We start from the raw sequence: 17,894 nt of genomic DNA, 5'->3' as shown, positions 1-17,894 counted from the left end.
TGCCTGCCCCCCAGGCTCCACGCTCCCTCGTGCAGTCACGGAACTCTACACCCGTATTTCCCCCAAAGTTTCATTAGCTGAAGTTTCAGTCCTTCTAAAAAGGGACTCATCAAAACTCAGCCTGTACCCTCTTACCTGGAAGTGTCACCTGATCCCTCACCTGAAATGCAACTCGCCACCAAGGTGCCCCCGTTCTGTGTAACCCTTTCACCAGAGCCACAATCCAAAGAGCTGGTCGGCCCCGACCAAGAAGGTGTAGGTAGGAAGGTTCTAAATATAACACAGAGGATTTCACCGAAGGACTGCTGCTTTTATTTTTACTATCCACATAAAAACTCCATTTTTAAGTACACTGATACAAGTTACCAGACCTCAAAACCGTGAAATGTGTGTGATCCCTCGCTTATAATGCAAAGTCCCGGGCCACATTCTCCATTCAGATACTGATGGGAAGCTGGGCTTAGGGGACAAGCAGAGTAAGGGAAGGTGGCAGGAGCAGACAGACCTGTTACAGCCTCGTCTTTCCAGGCTGTCTCTGCTCTTCCCTGCTCCTGAATAGCCATGAGAAACACCGGACATCCTAAGTGCTCTGGGATGCTCCGCCCAGCACCCCGGAGCAGAAACCAGCCCCCTCGGCTCTACTCCCAGGCTCCTCGGCAGCGGGCAACAGAAGCCAGAGGACCCCACGGACCATCCTTCCCGCTGTCTTCTTTCATCGTTTATTCTAGTTATGCAAGACACTGACACCTTCTGGGAAGGGTTTCTACTCGTTAATGAACCTGCTTGTAAATCCCATGTCAGCAGGTCAGCAGAGGGAGCCCAAGAGCTTCCTACTTCTCTAAAAGATAACTGGCACCCGCTGGTCTTTATGGACAGTGGGAAGAGTGGGTTTTACTCCCTTAAACGTGATGCCAAGAACTGGTAGGTGTTGGTTTCTGGGCTCTGAGCAGAAACAAATAAGAGCGGGGCCAACAGTGGCAGCATCATTTTCAAGATAGAGAACGACGCCATCTGGTGGGATGCAACAGAGCCGCAGCACCACGGCTTCCAAACTCGAGTGTCCCCCACTGGTCCTCAGACAACAGATGGACGAAGAGCCTGCCATGGCCAGCTGGTCTGCCTTCCCAACAGGCTGGCCTGATGTGGCTTTAATGCTCTGTTTTTGTAAACCTGTTGGTAGGGCCTTCTCAGATGGTGGGAGTCCAAGCCTGCAGAAACCATGGGAAGAGGTGGGACAGGAACCGCCGAGAAGAGTGGGAGGGAAGGGGAGAACCACGGGTCCGGGGAGCTGTCAGGCTGTGTGGGGACGGTGCCCTGAGCTGTCCCTGTACTTGGCTGTTATGTTGACAGAGTGTGAAAAAAAGGATGTAAATTCTCCTTATCCCACAAGTTAAACCCAATTTCCTGATTTGTATATGTACACTTTTTGGCCTTTTCTCATACTTTGTACTAAGTATATACTCAAGATTTGTTTTGTATAGATGAACAAATGAATATCAGAAACATTTTCTTAATACCTTTTTCCTTTTTCTTTTTTAAACAGTTCTCGAGCTCCCTCTGCTGGCTTTTTATTTTTGTTAAGGCTGCGCCCCTTCTACAGGGTCAGCTGTAGCAACTGCTCTTTCATAACAGATTAAAACCATTTAACACTGATATGCAAATATCAAGGTAGAGGATTATCTGATATGCAAAATATAAAAAGGACAGTCTAGGTTATATAAAAATTGTGTTATAAATTCTGGGAGGTCTAATGCATTCTCTGTTTTGACTATCACACAATTTGAATCACTTCTAAGAGCTGAATTCTACGTCAGATTCACCGAATCATTTACTTTCTCTCAAGCAGAGCTAACCCAATAACCCAAACTCTGAAAGCACCAACTTTCTAGCTTCTTGATAGTGTAAGTTACACAACACCACTACTAAATCATTGCTTTCCAAAGCTTATTCAAAGCACCAGAAAAATGATCGAATAAGGATTAATTTCATTTTTTCCCACACTGAGAGAAGAATCGGCATGATTAAATTAAGTGTGTAAAACTCTTCAGAAACTTCTATTTATTCAGGAATCTGACTACTTTTCAAAAGAAATTTCATTCACTCTTTAATCTAAGGCTTCCTTATTCCATCTTATTAAACATACTGAGACTCATTCTTCAATCACCAAAATTCTGGGTTCCATTTACCCCTCATACGAGGTTGCACAAGCAAAATTAATTGTGCCATTTCCTAACTTTTAAAGCACTGTGCACAAACCAAGTTGACCCTATGAAAAGCACAAGAGACATAAATCAACTCAACCTTGACGTGTCCCACGAGGACCACAGGTGAATCAGCCCGAGCCCTGCCCACAAGCACATCCTGGTAACTGGGCACTACCTGGAAGCCGGAGAACCAGATGCAGACGCAGCAAAGTGAGACTTTCAATCAGGTCCCATTAAGCCTCCTTTGGAACGAGGGAAGATCACTGATCCTCTAATTACTACTATTACAATATTCCCCAAAGAAAAATAAAATCTACCGTCTGCACGGCCTGTAAGTGCTACAGATTGATAAATGTCCCAACATAAAAGCAGTTAAAATTGCAAAACAGCTGGAAAGAATTGTTTCCACAAAGGAGAAAAAAAGGAAATCACTGAAACTGCCAGTTCCACCCCCACGTGTTCGTTTATGCAGCTATTCATACTAATTAACGGAATATAGGTGGTTGTGACTGTCCCAAAGTTCTGCTGCCACCAAATAAAGAGCCCCAAAGGGATCAGAATAAGACATCATAGTGGGTGAAGGTAAGTAACTCTCTACAGTTTCAGTTATTAAAACAATTTTGGTGGGTTGAATAATCATATAGACTAGGAACAAAACCAAGAAATGTTAACTTAAATGAAAACAAAATTAGCAATCATCTTATAGTAAAGAACGTGTGGCCAGAAGGTCAACATTAAAATTGCCTGTGTATTATGCACATGCGGATGTATGCCTACTACATCTGTATTTAGCAAAAGGTTAGCAACATATGCCAACACCAGAATTCAAACTGGAGCACACATTCAATTCTCTCGTGTGCCACTCAGTGGCAGATGTACAATCTCAGACTGGGGACTGATGTGCATCACTCTGGGCCCAGACTCTTGATAGGACAGTCACACGGGACCGTGGCTCACTTTTCTGGTAAAGAAGAAATGGCTTCAGATGAGGGAGGGGCTTGCGACTGTGGTTTTCAGATGAAACAGATCAGGAGAGCGTCCTCAAAGTCACCACAGTGCTAGGTCCCTTCACCCTTTGTGCTGTAAAACCAGGAGTGAGGATGGCAGAGGCAGGAAAGCACGGACCAAGCACGGCCTGCTTCACTCCACGCTAAGTCGGGGTCTCTCAAACCTCAGCATCACTGATATTTTGGGCCAGACGGTTCTCCGTGGCGGCTGTCTTCTCCACTGTAGGATGGTTAGCAGCACCCATCCACTGGATGCCGGTGGCACGACCCCAGCTGTGACAACCACAGATGTCTCCCGACATTGCCAAGTGTTCCCCGGGGGGCAAATTCATCCCCAGTTGAGAACCCCTGCTCTAAATCATATTCTGCTTCTGTTGGAACTGTGTATGTACATATAGGAATCAAGAATCTTGAGTCAACTAAAATATAATAATGAATGAGAAAAAAGCTTCCAAAATGAAATGACTAACAGGAAGAGATTTCTTGTGAGAACACATTCGGGACAAACTAGTTAAAAAAACTTAAACAAAATGGGAAAAAATGGGTTGTGAAAAAAGAAAACTTTTCACCATGCAGAAAGTTCCTTATGGGTGTGTATCAGCCAAATAGAAGGCCAAAGTATTTTAAATACTTTATTAATCATCTCCAGGCAGGAGTATTTTTTGGAAAACCAAATTATGAAGCAGTTAATGCTCATCAGTAATTTAACTGACTGGTGGCCATCTTCTCCTGTACCATTCTTACTATTTTCCAACTTCAGTATTTACTAGGGAAAAAGAGCTTTCTAAGAAACACAGTCCTTAGTCTTCCCTCATATTCTAGAAATTAAATAATATGATATTTCAGATTCTCATCAGGGGAATGAAGCTAATTTTGCTTTGCTAAACCACAGTATGACATGATTTAGTGCCACTCAAAGCCACAAGTAAGCTATCTCCAGTATTAAATAAATACGAGTCTATAGTAAGATGGTATATCTTTTGGAAAATAAAAAGAACATGGAACATGGAAATATTTCCCGCTTTAGCAAGAAGATTCAGTTCATCTTAGGATCATTGAAAAATAAGTAGACATAGACCTAATTATTCACTGTAGAGCAAAGTAAATCCTTTTGTTGAGGTGTCCACGCCAAAAATTTCTTCTGGCGCTGTAACATCTTAATAAACCAGAAAGTGCACTTTATATAAACAACAGGTAGCCAAGCTCAATTTTAACTGGCTGAAGGCCAGGAATAACATTTCTTTGTTTTGAAAATTAGCAATTTTTATCATTTTTTTTCACTCAAAGCTCAATAATCAGTATGAATCTGTATAAACTGATCATTACTTTAAACATGAATCATTACATGATTTACTAACTCCAAGGAAGTCTAGCCTGAAGAACTTTTCCAGTTTATTCATTTTGGTGGGGAGGCCCAGCAAACATGCTAACATTGGCACACTCAGAACTGTTGCAGAATTTTATGAAGATTTCCTTCCTCTCTATAGGCTCCCTGTTGAAGGCACAGGAGGCAGGCATCGCTGTTTTCCCCTCGTAAAAACTATCATGCTCAGCTGGGAATGCAAAGACCAAGTGGTGTTACAGGAATTCTGCCTGACTATCTAATTGCTACTAAGCGCCTTAACTGCATAGAAACAATTGATATTCGTTGAAAATAAAGGCAAAGTGCAATGGCCAGGTAGGCATGCGTGACGTGGGGAAATTAACAAAGGAAGCCAGGCACAGAGGCGAGCGGGAGCAGCCCAGGGACATGGGGGGGGCCACATGAGACAGCATTACAGTACCTGACAGCCTGTGAGAGCAAGAGGTGTAAGATAGACCAGGGAAGAGAGCGCTCACGGTGTGGAGGAGAAGCGGGACGCTTTTAGTGGCGGGCAAAGCCTCAGAGAGGTGGGCACAGCTGCTGATAGACTGGCTTCGCTTAGCTTCCAGGAGAGATAAAGCAACAATCATGTCAGAAGAACCGCAGGATCTTTCACTTCCTTTTCATTATTATTTTTCTGGTCTCTCTTTAAATATTCAAAGGAGGTCATTTCAAACTTTAAAGGAAGTTAGCACAAAGCACAGTATTTAATGATAGTCTCTAAATACAGCCAACTTTCAGTCATTCTGATGGCGTGGGAGCACAGGCCTTCCACAAATAATCAATCTCATTTTATAATGCTTTGTATGTTGAGCCTTTCCTTTTTTTCTGCTGTGTATCAGATACACATTTAGCTTGTTTGTTTACTTGGGCAGACATTACAACCAGTTTTCTCTTCCTAATGGGTCCAAACAAAAAGGCCACAGTGAGGGAGGGAAAATCTAACCTAAGATTAAAATGGTTTCATAAATAATCAATAATTCAAAAATTGGTTTACTGAGAGATGACTGTATTCAAAAGCAAATCATTTAGTAAACTGAATATCCTAAAAGCTTCAGAACACATAAAAGTCAAGTTGAACACTAAAGGATCTGATATTTGAGAAAAAGGTAAAAAATCTCCATGAAACCCATCCTTTTAAATCACATTTCATGCTTATTAAATCCACAATTTCTTAGTACAAAATTTATGGTGTTCTTAAGTTTCTATGTACTGCTAGTCAAAACTATTTGAGAAAATGGATGGACACAGGAAGAGAAAAGGCCTCATACATATGAAACCACCATCAGTAAAACCAGTTTTATCTTTAAAACAAAAATATGGAGGTTTACTTGCTGTATTATTTTCACGTGATTTTATTTAACATTAACGGAATACAACGGTATTGACACGGTAGTGTCACATTTGCAAAAAGCAAAACAAGCTTTTTACTTTCCTGTCTTCCCCCTCTCTCTATCAGAATTCCCAGCTCTACAGAACTGTCTGCAGAACTGATTACAGCATAATCACAAACATATAAGATACTATTTAGGTGAAAACGACTTCCATGTAAACATCAAACTGACTGACTTCAAATTTCCTAAAAGATTTATCTAACGCTCAATGTCAGGGACATTTCATTTGAGTGTTGCTTTAAAACGTCTTCCTCTTATAATTCAAATAATTGTGCATTTTTCCAAAACTGATCACTAGATATTTTAGAGATAATAAAATATAGATTATTTTGTGTGAAAATTAATTGACTTGCTTTAACCATTCACTTTAGACATGTAAAGTTTTAGCATCGTTCATACTCAGGAATGGAGGCTGACTCTGTCATTCTTAAGACTCCCCCTGCCAGTCCTTTAAGGTGCAAACGAGTTCATTCTCTGTTAAATTAATTGTCACTCCCCTACTCCACAATTGCTGATTTTATATTTCCCTCCTGCCACCATCACTGACATTTTCTCAGTCTAAGTGTAGTCTGTAGGGCAAATTATAATAGAATAATCTTAAAATATTCTCTTACTGGGATTAGAAAAAAAGGTCACTTTCAAATGGGTCTTCCATAATAAACATCTTCATGATAACAGTGCACAAACTAATGTCATGAGCTGCTTGCTGTTCTCTCATTAAAAGGTGGCCTCTACACAACCAAAATCTGCCATGAAAATGTTCTGGGCCTTCTTAAAAGACTAAAAATACGTAAAAATAATAGAAGTGAGTAAAAAGCTCATGTAGTCTATGTAGATTACATTTATAAAACAGCATGATATAATAAAATATTCAAAAACCATTGTTTTCACAGGCAACAAAAGAGTCAAATATTTTATAATATTAAAAAATATAAAATAGGAAATACGTGTTTACGTATCCATACGTGTATGTGTGCAGAATACATGAAGATAATAGATCTGTCCTGCTCAATAGCTCTCATCTTCATCATCTTTTAAAGGTTATGCTTCCAAGTGTTTTTAACTGAATGAATCCTACAAAGGCCAAGTTTATGGTGTTGAAGTGACATACTCTACAAGGACCTTTACATGACTTTGTATTGGGTTGGCCAAAAACTTCGTTTGGGTTTTTCCGTAAGATGTTACTTTTTGGCCAACCCAATAAAAGCTCTTAGTTTTGCATGACTTTTTAGGCCCCTGAGAACACTGATAAACAGAACCGCACGGGCATAAAGGCACAGGAGATTTTCTAAAACCTACTGGCGCCTCTACCGTATTGCTAGTCTAGAATACCTATTGAAAAACGAAGATGCAGTCTCTCCTATGGCTGTGTTTTGGCCAAGTAGTGGCATAGGGAACATGCAATATACAATCATTTGCTGCTCATTAAAATGTGAGAATAAAGTTTTAAAAAGTGCTTTGAATGAACACTTTTATCACCTCTGTAATTCAGGGGTTGTGAGGGGCAGCAGGAAGTCTGGGCGGCTCAGGCATGATGCCACCTTTGTCACAAACTTCTCTTCTGATCCCTTTTAAGGATCCAGTGATGGAAGAAAGGTATTTTAGGAGCTGGGATGAGAAAGGAAATGCGTGAATAAGCCTCCCCCAAAGCTGCCCGTTACCAGAAACTAGGTCTCTCCTCAGGGAGAGGAGGAAGCAAGCAGGAGGATATAAATAAGGTGACAATGACAAATAAATACTATGGTGAAAACAAGGAGGAGTTAGGGTTAAGGCGTAATATATTTTCATTAAAACTCCAACAGGATTCTAAGCTGTCTGTAGTAAGCCTTTACTAAGCATTGGAAAAAATGTTGAGTGTCCATGAATCTTTGATTTATGACCAGAGGAAACTGTGACCTTCTCTCTGCTGTCAACATGTTGAGTATCAATTACAACTGCATGGTATTACTGATGTGAAAAACTACAGGAATCTGAGAAAAACTCATAGGAATCTGTTTTAAACTTAAGTTACAGCCTCAAAGTCACTGGGAAGGTTTGGGGCTTTATTTGTTCTTATTAAAAACTGTATACAAACTTACTTATTAAAGAGTTATCTCTTTTTAAGAGTAAACTGCAGCAATAGTTTGATTAACTGGAGGTTCCCAGTCAAGTTCTTGTTAATTCTAACAGCCTGTAAGGTCAACATCTACAGGCATGTAAAGCTCAATTTTCCAAAAAAGCAAAAAATGTAAATGTCTCCTTCCAGTCTTGAAAACTAAGCCCTTATTCTCCTTTTCTTTGCTGGAATAAGTTTCCACCCTCTCTTCAGATCAGCGTTGTTCAACAACAACAACAATGCAACTGGTTGTGTGATTACTAAGAATCTATTTTCCTCAAGGGTCAAACAAAACATCTATTTTCTCTCTTTTGCACAAATATCTCACTCGATATTAACATCTCAAGTTCTTTTTCACAATGAAGGATTTAGAAATAAATGTCACAAACTGATTCAGAAAGTAGTTAGACAAAAAGTTGAAAAGATACAGAGACATCTCAGTTAATAAAAGGCCTGGTGTTTAAATTCTGAGTGGAATTTTAAAACTTTAAAAACATTTGATTCCTATAAATCCATTCCTTTGAGAAATACTGGAACACGTGCTTACCGGTTGCTTTCTGGCGGACGATGTTTCTCGCTTTCTCAACTCCCGGTGCCCCGGATGTGGTGGCACTCCTGAATCGCATGGGCTCGGCCACGTCGGGGTGGCTCCGCCAGCTCAGAGAAAAGGATCTCCCCACGGTGGTTCCTTTCTGAGAATCTGGAACACAGCCTACGAGACAAGAAAAATAATCCAGAGACTGAATTCATTATTATTCCTTGCATAGCCTGTGCTGCTCAGCAAACGTCATACCTAGAATGATGTATATAAGTCAGCAGATTCTCTTGCTGCAGATTAGGTACCACTTCCTTATACTACAATTTAGGGAGTTATTCACGTATCAGGAATCTGAAAATTCCTGTTGCCAAAGTATTTTTCAAGCATCTTCAATGGTCTCATGAAAATTCGCATATCTTCACAGTACTCATTCCAATATACAAAAAAAATTAATAAATCTTCCTCAATATAAGAACAATGTCAAATGAAGTTACACCACTGCTCCCAGGATACTCCAAAAACTGTCTTCTATAAACCAGTACATTAGAGATCCTGATTTCAGAACAGTATTCCATCCTGTAGACGCCAACCTCTCCATGAATCCCCGAAAGAAATTTATGCCCATAAACTCTAATTATAGTCAAATAAGCAAAGTTAATGAAATTCTACAAACAATACAAAATCCTATTTTAAGCGAAGCTCCAAATAGTAAAATATTGCAGATCTGTGAATCACCTTTTTTCTCCTCTCATACTGCTCTGGACAAGTATTTTAAGTAAGTGGTCAAGGATCAAAAGAAATACAGAAGAAAAAGAGAATGAGGCACTTAGAGGTTTCTGCACGTGTACGATGTGGCTGGCGGCTGCCACCTGTGGCTCATTTTCACACCCAGATTCTTCTGAGAGTGTACTTTGTTTCCACAAATCTAGTGCTTGTATGGCAAGTATTTCTATAATGGATGTTTAAATGTGTTTTTAGAATAAGGCAATATAATAAATAAATCAGAAATACTTGCCATGGTCATTAATTAGTTAAATTTGTTCTTTCTTGAAAATAGCATATTTTGAAGTTGTTTACCTTCCTAAGACAAGCCTATCTCTCCCTATGAATCTGTGTTCGCATAGTGGGAGGGAAGAGAATATTTTGGGGGCTGAAGGGGAGGGTGGATTATAAGAATTCCAGGAGGCAGGGAGCGTGGTTAGTTTGAGAAAGTCCTTACTTTCTGTCTCAGCCACTCGCCTCCATCCTGCAAGGCGCCCCAGTCAGGCAGACTCTTCTGGACTGAGAGCCACAGTCCAGGGAGCCAAGTTCCTGGCTGGAAGGACCTAGACCCTCCCAGACTCTGGGTTTACACAGAGGCCCTCAGAGCTGCTATGGAGGACACTACAGAGGCCCAGGGCTCAGGCTCTGGGCTCCCTGCCCTGACTTCAATCCCAAATCTCCATCTAATATATTTTTTTAGGAAGGGGCTCCTTACAACTTCAACTAGGGAGAAAAAAGGATCTTCTGCTAAAGTATGTGAGAACATTGCTTTAGACAGTCTAAATCTAAACTGGGATTAAACAATTCCACTGGAATGCCCCATACTTCAACTAGTTAGTTTTGGTTTCTCACTGACTTGCTCTTACTAATTGGTGCCTTGGCAAGCCACTCACAGACTGCAATGAAGACAGTCTAGGAATCAGTCACATTAACTACATGGCTCTGCAGTTAACTAATCATAATTGGTTCACACTTCCCCGTATCCACATCCTCTGTCATCCTCTCCCACATTAACTCTGGGCTTCAGCACATGACTTTTGGTTGCAAAACTGAGCAAGCAGAGACTTGAAATGTACCTGAAAATCTGAGTGTATCCTCCTCTGTTCCTAGAACCCTAAGCCATTAGGTGAACAGCCTGAGCTAGCCTGCTGGTTGATGAAAGATGTACGGCCCCGTCACCCTTACTGCGCAGCCGACAGCCGGCTAACCCCTAGCAGTGGAGCTGCCGCTCGCTGAGCGTGTCACAGCCCGGCTGACTGCGAACGCAGCTGTGAGGCCAGCACAACTGCCAACCCATAAAATCATGATCTGAATAAATGGTGTTATTTGAAGCCGCTATATTTTGAGGTGCTCTGTCACACAGCAAAACTAACTGACACCATCTACACTAAGACCACTGTCGAGGCGGTAGTCGACCACAGCAAGTAACGTGCTCTCTGTAAGTCTCTGGAGGAAAAATTCCTCGCAGGTCCCAGGACCAGGACAAGCCAAGCAAGTAGCTTGTTTACACCTTTTGCACTCTGTGATTCTCCCGTGTTACTCTGTGATGATCAGAGTTGAATCTGCGGTGGCCCCCTTCCCGCCTCCCCAGCAGCACCGAGGCTCTTCACCGTGCATCCTGGCATTTTATCCATGCCCAGAGCTCCACCCCTGTTCATTCCGCCCCAGTGTCCTTACGTATTTTATCCATTGTATTATGTGTATTTCTATGAGCGGCCTCAAAATCTTTACACAATAAGCTGGAGTACAGGGAATTAATCCAAGGACTGTGTCACAGCCTTAAAAACAGTAATGAAGATGGGCTGCAGAGTGTCACCCCCAACAGAGACCAGCACTGAGGCTTCCCGCCTTGATCTGACTCCAGGTCTCACAACAATTTTCACCCAGAAACACAAAAAAGCCAAAATGACCCCATGTGAAGCATTCAGAACTTCTCCACCTTCCCGAGGGGGGGCAGCAGAATAGATAATAAACAGTGGGGCGCCTTCAGTGGGACTTGCCTGGCTTTGATTTCCGGCTTTACCGCTCCTTAGCTGTGTGACCCCGAGTGAGCCAGTCCCTGTGGACTCTGTCCTTGAGTTTCTTGGTCTGTGATGTGGGGAGAGTGGCATGGACCTCACAGGATCCCCTGAGGGTGAAGGCAGAGAAGGTGCACCCGGCCCCCGCCGCTATCACTACTGTTCCCCATCCTCCTCCTTCCTTCTTCCCAGCCTGCCCGTCATCCTCACTGAGGGGACACAGTGCTAGGAGATGTGATTGAACACCACTGTTAAAAGATACCGTCTGTACAGCTGGTTCAGCTGACTATGAAAGTCCATGCGTCGACTGCCTGGTGTTTAATACACACCCCTCCCCAGACTCAGACGCCCGGTGCCACCCAGCCAGACAGGAAATACCTTTGCCTCGCTGCTTCTTCTCCTTCTGTTCACTTAATTTGTCCAGAGGTAGGTTTGTCATCTCAACTCCGTACACGGTCCTGGCAAGCACCACCGTCAAGGAGTCCATGATGCTGGCCCACTCATGGATAAGCTCCTCCCAGTCCGTGAGGGAGGACAGCACCCCGAGGAAGTCGTCCCAGAGCTCCCGAGAGATGTACACGCAGAGGTTTGCGCGGATCCAGGCCACTAGGAGCGTCTGAAAACGACCAATCAACAGGAGAATTCAATCATCTTCATTTGGAAGAAGTGTACTTTCGACAAAACATTGAAAATCACTATTAATAAAATGAATTTTAACATAAAAAGTGCTTGGGGATATTGTGTTTAATTTCTCAAAATGCATCTGATCAACTGCAATCAAGATGTGAGCTACTGTGAAATTAGTTATCATTCTGAACAGACACTGATCAAAATGATCCTAGTGTCTGTGGCTGGTCCTGGCGGGACCTGGGGAGCCTATTCGCTCCCTCACTCCCTGCAGGGGCCGCTCCGAGCCTTGTCTTCTGCAGGTAAACCTCCGCCTCCACCGGCTCCTGCCTGACTGGCAGCAGATGAGCTCAAAGCAGACTTCAGAGCACAGACCCCAGGAAACAATGCCCTGGACCTCCGCCAACCAGGCCTGCATCCGCCCGGCTCCTCCCCCACTGCAGGCCATGCAGGGAGGGGGCCCTGCTCTCCTGCGTGCCCCCCCCGACCCTGAACCCTGCTCCCGGCCTCCTCCTCAGACTCTGCATTTCTGTTAACCCCACCTCACCTTGACCCCCTGCCCATCCTACTTCCCCAGCTCCTACCCATCAGCATGTAAACATGATCCAATTCTTCCTTATCTCAAAAAAAACCCCACAGAAGTTCCCTTGAGCCCCGATGTCCCTTTCGAGCTACAGCCCCTTCTTCCCCTTTCAAAGCCAAATTTCTTGAAAGAATGGCCTACACTCGCTCCATCTTACACACTCGCTCCATCCTCTGCCACCCCACCTTCTGCCGAGGCTTTGGTCCCCATCCTCATGGCTCCAGTGACCATCTGCTCACCGTCCACGCTCAACCCAGACCTCTCGAGATGCTGGTTTCCTGACCCTTCTCTCTGCTCACCGGTAGCCCACGTGCCCTGTCCCGCAGGCACCTGCCACGCAGCGTAGTTGTGAAAAGAACTCAGTTCCCTCCACTGAGAGACCTCCAGGCCCTCCACCTGGCCTCTCCTGCTCCCGGCCTCTGCACATACCCTTCCCTCCCTCTCTTTCCTCATTTTGCTTCTTTAACTTCTACCCACTCTTCAGGTCACAACTCAGACATCACTTCCTCCTGGGTGTCCCTGATGTCACCCACCCCCAGCCTCCAGGAAGCAGCCTGCATTTCCCCCATCGGAGTTCGTTTCCCTAAGAGTCCCTCACTCCCCCTGGTCTCACGGTCCACAGCGCTACAGCTGCTCGCAGGGGCAACCCTACAACAAGACAATTATGCATGTATTCTGGGTATTTCCTTACCTCCAAGGTGCCCAGCTCCTCACCTCTGACAAAATATTCCGCATCCTTTAAAATTCAACTCAAAATGTATCTCCCGGGACTTCCCTGGTGGTCCAGTGGTAAAGAATCCGCCTTCCAACGCAGGGGACGAGGGTTCAATCCCTGGTTGGGGAACTAAGATCCCACATGCCACGGGGCAACTAAGCCCGCACACCACAACTACTGAGCTCGTGCGCCTCAACTAGAGAGCCCGCGTGCTGCAAACTACAGAGCCCACGCACCCTGGAGCCTGCAGCCACAACTAGAGAAGAGAAAACCCGCACGCCACAACTAGAAAGAAGACTGCGCACCACAACGAAAGATCCCGCATGCCTCAAGGAAGATCCCACGTGCCTCAACTAAGACCCGACACAGCCTAAAACTAAAATAAATAAAAAATAAATCTTTAAAAAAAACCCACACAAACAACAACAAAAAAACAAAATGTATCTCCCTTGAAAGAAGTGCCAAGTCCATCTCAGATGAGCCCCAGATGCTTTCCTAATCTTAGTAGAGGGAATCTTTATAGCCAAAGTCTGGGGAACCTCCCTGATCTGTTGTCAGAGCTAAAATGTACCAGGTAAGGTGCCAACTCGCCAATATCTCTGCCCAACCCAGATGCAAATAGGCTCCCACTGCTGTCAGGAGTTGTACTGTGCATGGGATGGGGGTGAATTTGTTTTTTAATTTAGATGAGATTAGGTGGGTTCAGGGTGGTATGGCCGTAGACTGCTTTTTAATTAAAAGAGAAATTTTTCTAATATAGACCTAGGAAATCTTTGAGAAAAAGAAAGCAGTCTGTATCTAGACAAGCTTGCTCTGACCACCCGAAAAATCATATTTAAAGTGACCCTCATGACAATGTACCTGTTCTCTGTTTCAATTCATGTTAACTACACTTTTTAAAGGGGTAAAAATGTTAAAGTTGAGCTAAAATAGTTGAGTATATTAAAAAGAAGGTTCTAAACACTCATTAAAGATCTGGTTCTAAGATGAATGAATTTTTTAAAAATTAAGGACAATGCAAAAGGAAAAATTAAAATCATGTTACCATTTATTGTTATTAGTACTTTATTATGCATTTTTATTCTGACTAAAATGCCAGCTTCTGTTCATTCATTTTTTACACTCCCGTTTTCAAAATGAGTTTGAGGCCATTACCATAAAGTGCATATACACAATAAAATTAATAAATGGTAGACCAAAAATATAATCTTCCAGGGGCTTCCCTGGTGGCGCACTGGTTAAGAATTCGCCTGCCAACGCAGGGGACATGGGTTCAAGCCCTGGTCCGGGAAGATTCCACGTGCCGCAGAGCAATTAAGCCTGTGCACCACAACTACTGAGCCTGCGCTCTAGAGCCCGTGAGCCACAACTACTGAGCCCACGCGCCACAACTACTGAAGCTCGCGCGCCTAGAGCCCGTGCTTCGCAACAAGAGAAGCCACCGCAATGAGAAGACCGCGCACCGCAATGAAGGGTAGCCCCCGCTCGACGCAGCTAGAGAAAGCCCATGCACAGCAATGAAGACCCAACACAGCCAAAAATAAAATAAATAAATTAAAAAATATACATATAATCTTCCAGAGTGGAAGGAGAATGCAGAGACTGGCCCAGTTGCCAGGACTCAGCCTCACATGTGGTCACAGCGCTGGCTTCAGGTTTAAAAGCAGAGGAGTGGGTATAAGATGCCCACTGGGTCCTGCGCTGGCCTCACTTTACTGACTAATTATTAGACAAGGACAGAACCACGACTTCCTGCAGCTTATAGGCTTCACCTCCGCAAACCTCACAAACATGTGCGTCACCACACATCACACCTCATTCTTGTTCACAGCTAAGGACAGTCAGCAGACGTAAGCCCAGGGCCCCCTCTTCACAGGTTTCCCTTTTCTAACAGGAAAAGGGAAAGAGAGGGCCTCAGACTCGGTTGTCACTAACCTGGTTTGTGACCTGGACAATTTACGTGGCTTTTCTGGAGTCCTATTTCTCTCTAAAGATAAAAAGCTGAATAAGAGCATCCCTAATTTCAACCTTCGGCACTGAAAGTCATGTTTTATCAAGTATGTCTTGGAACACAAGACGTATAAAAGACACCTTCACTGGTAAATCGCTCCTTTTCTTTCAAAGTTTCCTAACCAACCACTTTCTGTGTCTCTCTACCCACCTCACTTAGGGGATGACATAATTTTAAGGTATTGGCTCAGGCTATAAACAGAACGACTCAAGTCCAAGTTTCCTGATATACTCCCGAGCTTCAAGCAGGAGGCACAGTTAGCACTGATGGAAGTATGTAAAGCATCATTATGGCAATCAGCATTACTTGGTAAGTATTTAAAACTAAGTAAAACTCAACTATCATTTCAAGAAAATTTGCCAACCCAACTTATCTACTGACAGAGAAAAAACTAAACGCTAAAGGAAAAATTAGAAAAAGATAAAAGGATAATGGCAACTTAAAATTCCCTGTCCCCTTTAATAGTCTCCTTATTCAAAATTTTAAAAATCAAGTATCTGGCAATTGTAGACAGGCTGCATGACCACACAAATAATGATCAGACAGCACATTTTAATTGTAGGATGGGACTGAGATGGGGCCGCTTGACTGCCTGGCAGATCTGCTCTGACCTTTCACACTTCCCTCCTCCTGGGGTCTCACAAAAGGACTTGGGAGGTCAACAGATGATCATAAATCCCAGGTGCATCCTCTCTGATTCTTCCAACAACCCTGGAAGGTAGGAAGGAGCCCTTTCCTGATTGTGGCAGATAAGGGACAAGACTCAGAAAGATGAAGTGATTTGCTCAAGGCCACACAAGCCAGGAAGTACCAGAGCTCGGGTCAGAACCCAGAATCTGTCTAAGTCTAAAAAGCACATCTTCTCTCTGCTACTTTATGGTTAGCTCTTAATTAATGTAAGCATTCCTCTGGATGCACTGAACCACTGCCAAAATAATAACAACAACGACATCAAAATCATTAATCATGGACTCAAAACTACTCTTCGAGTAAGATCTGACAAGACTTCTCCATTAATGAGGAGGATTCTGCCCCCCTCCCCAAACCAAACCCAAACAAACAAAAACCACAACTCCACGATACACTCTTGCTTAGTTTAGTGACAAGTTCTCACTCTAATTCCAAGACCCACGATAGATGTGGGACTAGACAACTGGTGAGGAGCGGGGACCAGGCACCCGCCGGCCTAAGCCCGGCCCCCGTCCATGTCACATGGCAGCTCCAGTCCCATCAAGAAGGGGAGGTCAGGAAGGTCGAACAGTGAGATGCTCCAGAGTCAGAGCAAGGTGAGCGGAGGGTCTGTCTGTCCAGGTGGACCGCAGGGCAGGTGGTCAGTGCCACCCTACAGGCAAGAGCACAGCAAAGATGGACACACAGAAGGGTGTGCGGACCACTTCACCCATCCAGTGAAGGCAAGGTAATCAGACTAAAGGTGATTATACCATGAGGAGTTAACTGAGTTCATGCCAATTACTTCTGCAGCCTTTCATACGTTTCTCATCAGGTCAAGATCATTCAGTCATAGTAAACTGTTCAAAATTAATATGAACAGCTGGGTTCTCTTGTGTTACAAAGGGAATATTTGGCTTTACTTAGAGTACTAATTTCTCTTTTTTGCCACTTTCACCTACAGATCCTACCTGTATTCTGGATATGCTCTTAACACATAACCTCCAAAGCCACCTTCCAGTCCCCGAGGAGGGCAGCCACTGCTCTCCCTGCAGTGTCACTCCCAGCTCATGGTCCACCCTCGTTCTCCTGCTGGATTACTCAAAGTCAGGCCCAGCCACTGGACCACGGCCTTTACTGGATAGAATGTCACATTCTTCCAGAGTCCTTTCACACTGTTCTCTTTCAGAAATATTTCATAACTACTATGCATTCCATAAATACTAGTGATTCCAGAAAAGAGCAATGCTGCAACAGGCTGCCGCCCTCAGGACCCTTTCGACTTCTTCCCAGGCCGTCAGTTCATCACCTGCCTTCTCCTCTCTGCCCCTCAGGGTGACGTCAGAGACTCCTGCGCTGGACCCGTCTCGCCATGAGATGCAGGAACCGCAGCCATCTCCTTGGCTCTCCGCTCCCACTGGAGGCCAACCCGGCTCCTCACCTGGTCCAGGACTTCACCTCCGAGGTTCTCTCTGCCCCAGACGATGCTACTCTCCCTCCTTGGATCATCCCCACTGGGGAGTGAGCATACTTTACCGCCACCTTCCTGAAACCCTGCTCCCCACACCCCCGCTGGCTCCAGCTCACCCCTTCCTCCCCCCTCCCTTCCACACCATTCCCTCTGCAAAGCCATGACTCTAGCTGGGACCTCCACTGCCCAGCTCTCACTTTCTCCTCCATGCACTCCAGGTGGGCCTCATTCCCCTAGAACATTCTAAGCCACCAACATCTTGGCAAAGCCAACGGTCGACTGGCCGTCTCCTCTTACTCAACACTGCTCTCAGGGCATCCAGGACACATGAGGCCCTAGTTACCCTCCCAGCTCACTGGCCACCATTCCTCAGCATCTCTGGCTGGCCCTCTCCTCTACCGTCGGCAGATGGCCCTCTTCTCTCTGATACACTCTCC

General features: G+C 44.3%; 1 protein-coding gene across 3 annotated transcripts in view; it reads right to left on the bottom strand.

Annotated features, from left to right (window-relative positions):
• Positions 1 to 17,894, bottom strand: part of RALGAPA2 (Ral GTPase activating protein catalytic subunit alpha 2) — a 280,276-nt gene that overhangs the window by 172,580 nt on the left and 89,802 nt on the right. For all 3 annotated transcript variants that reach the window (XM_068565247.1, XM_068565249.1, XM_068565248.1), the window contains exons 15-16: positions 11,760 to 11,997; positions 8,611 to 8,775 (exon numbers count right to left, since the gene is read on the bottom strand). In XM_068565247.1, the coding sequence (XP_068421348.1) occupies positions 8,611 to 8,775; positions 11,760 to 11,997 (403 nt within the window). The remainder of the gene's footprint in view (positions 1 to 8,610; positions 8,776 to 11,759; positions 11,998 to 17,894) is intronic.

Source organism: Eschrichtius robustus, chromosome 16 (genome assembly GCF_028021215.1).
Source record: "Eschrichtius robustus isolate mEscRob2 chromosome 16, mEscRob2.pri, whole genome shotgun sequence".
In the NCBI taxonomy this organism is placed as follows: Eukaryota; Metazoa; Chordata; class Mammalia; order Artiodactyla; family Eschrichtiidae; genus Eschrichtius; species Eschrichtius robustus.
The sequence above is the reverse complement of the archived record's forward strand: the minus strand, read 5'-3'. Positions and strand labels throughout refer to the sequence as shown.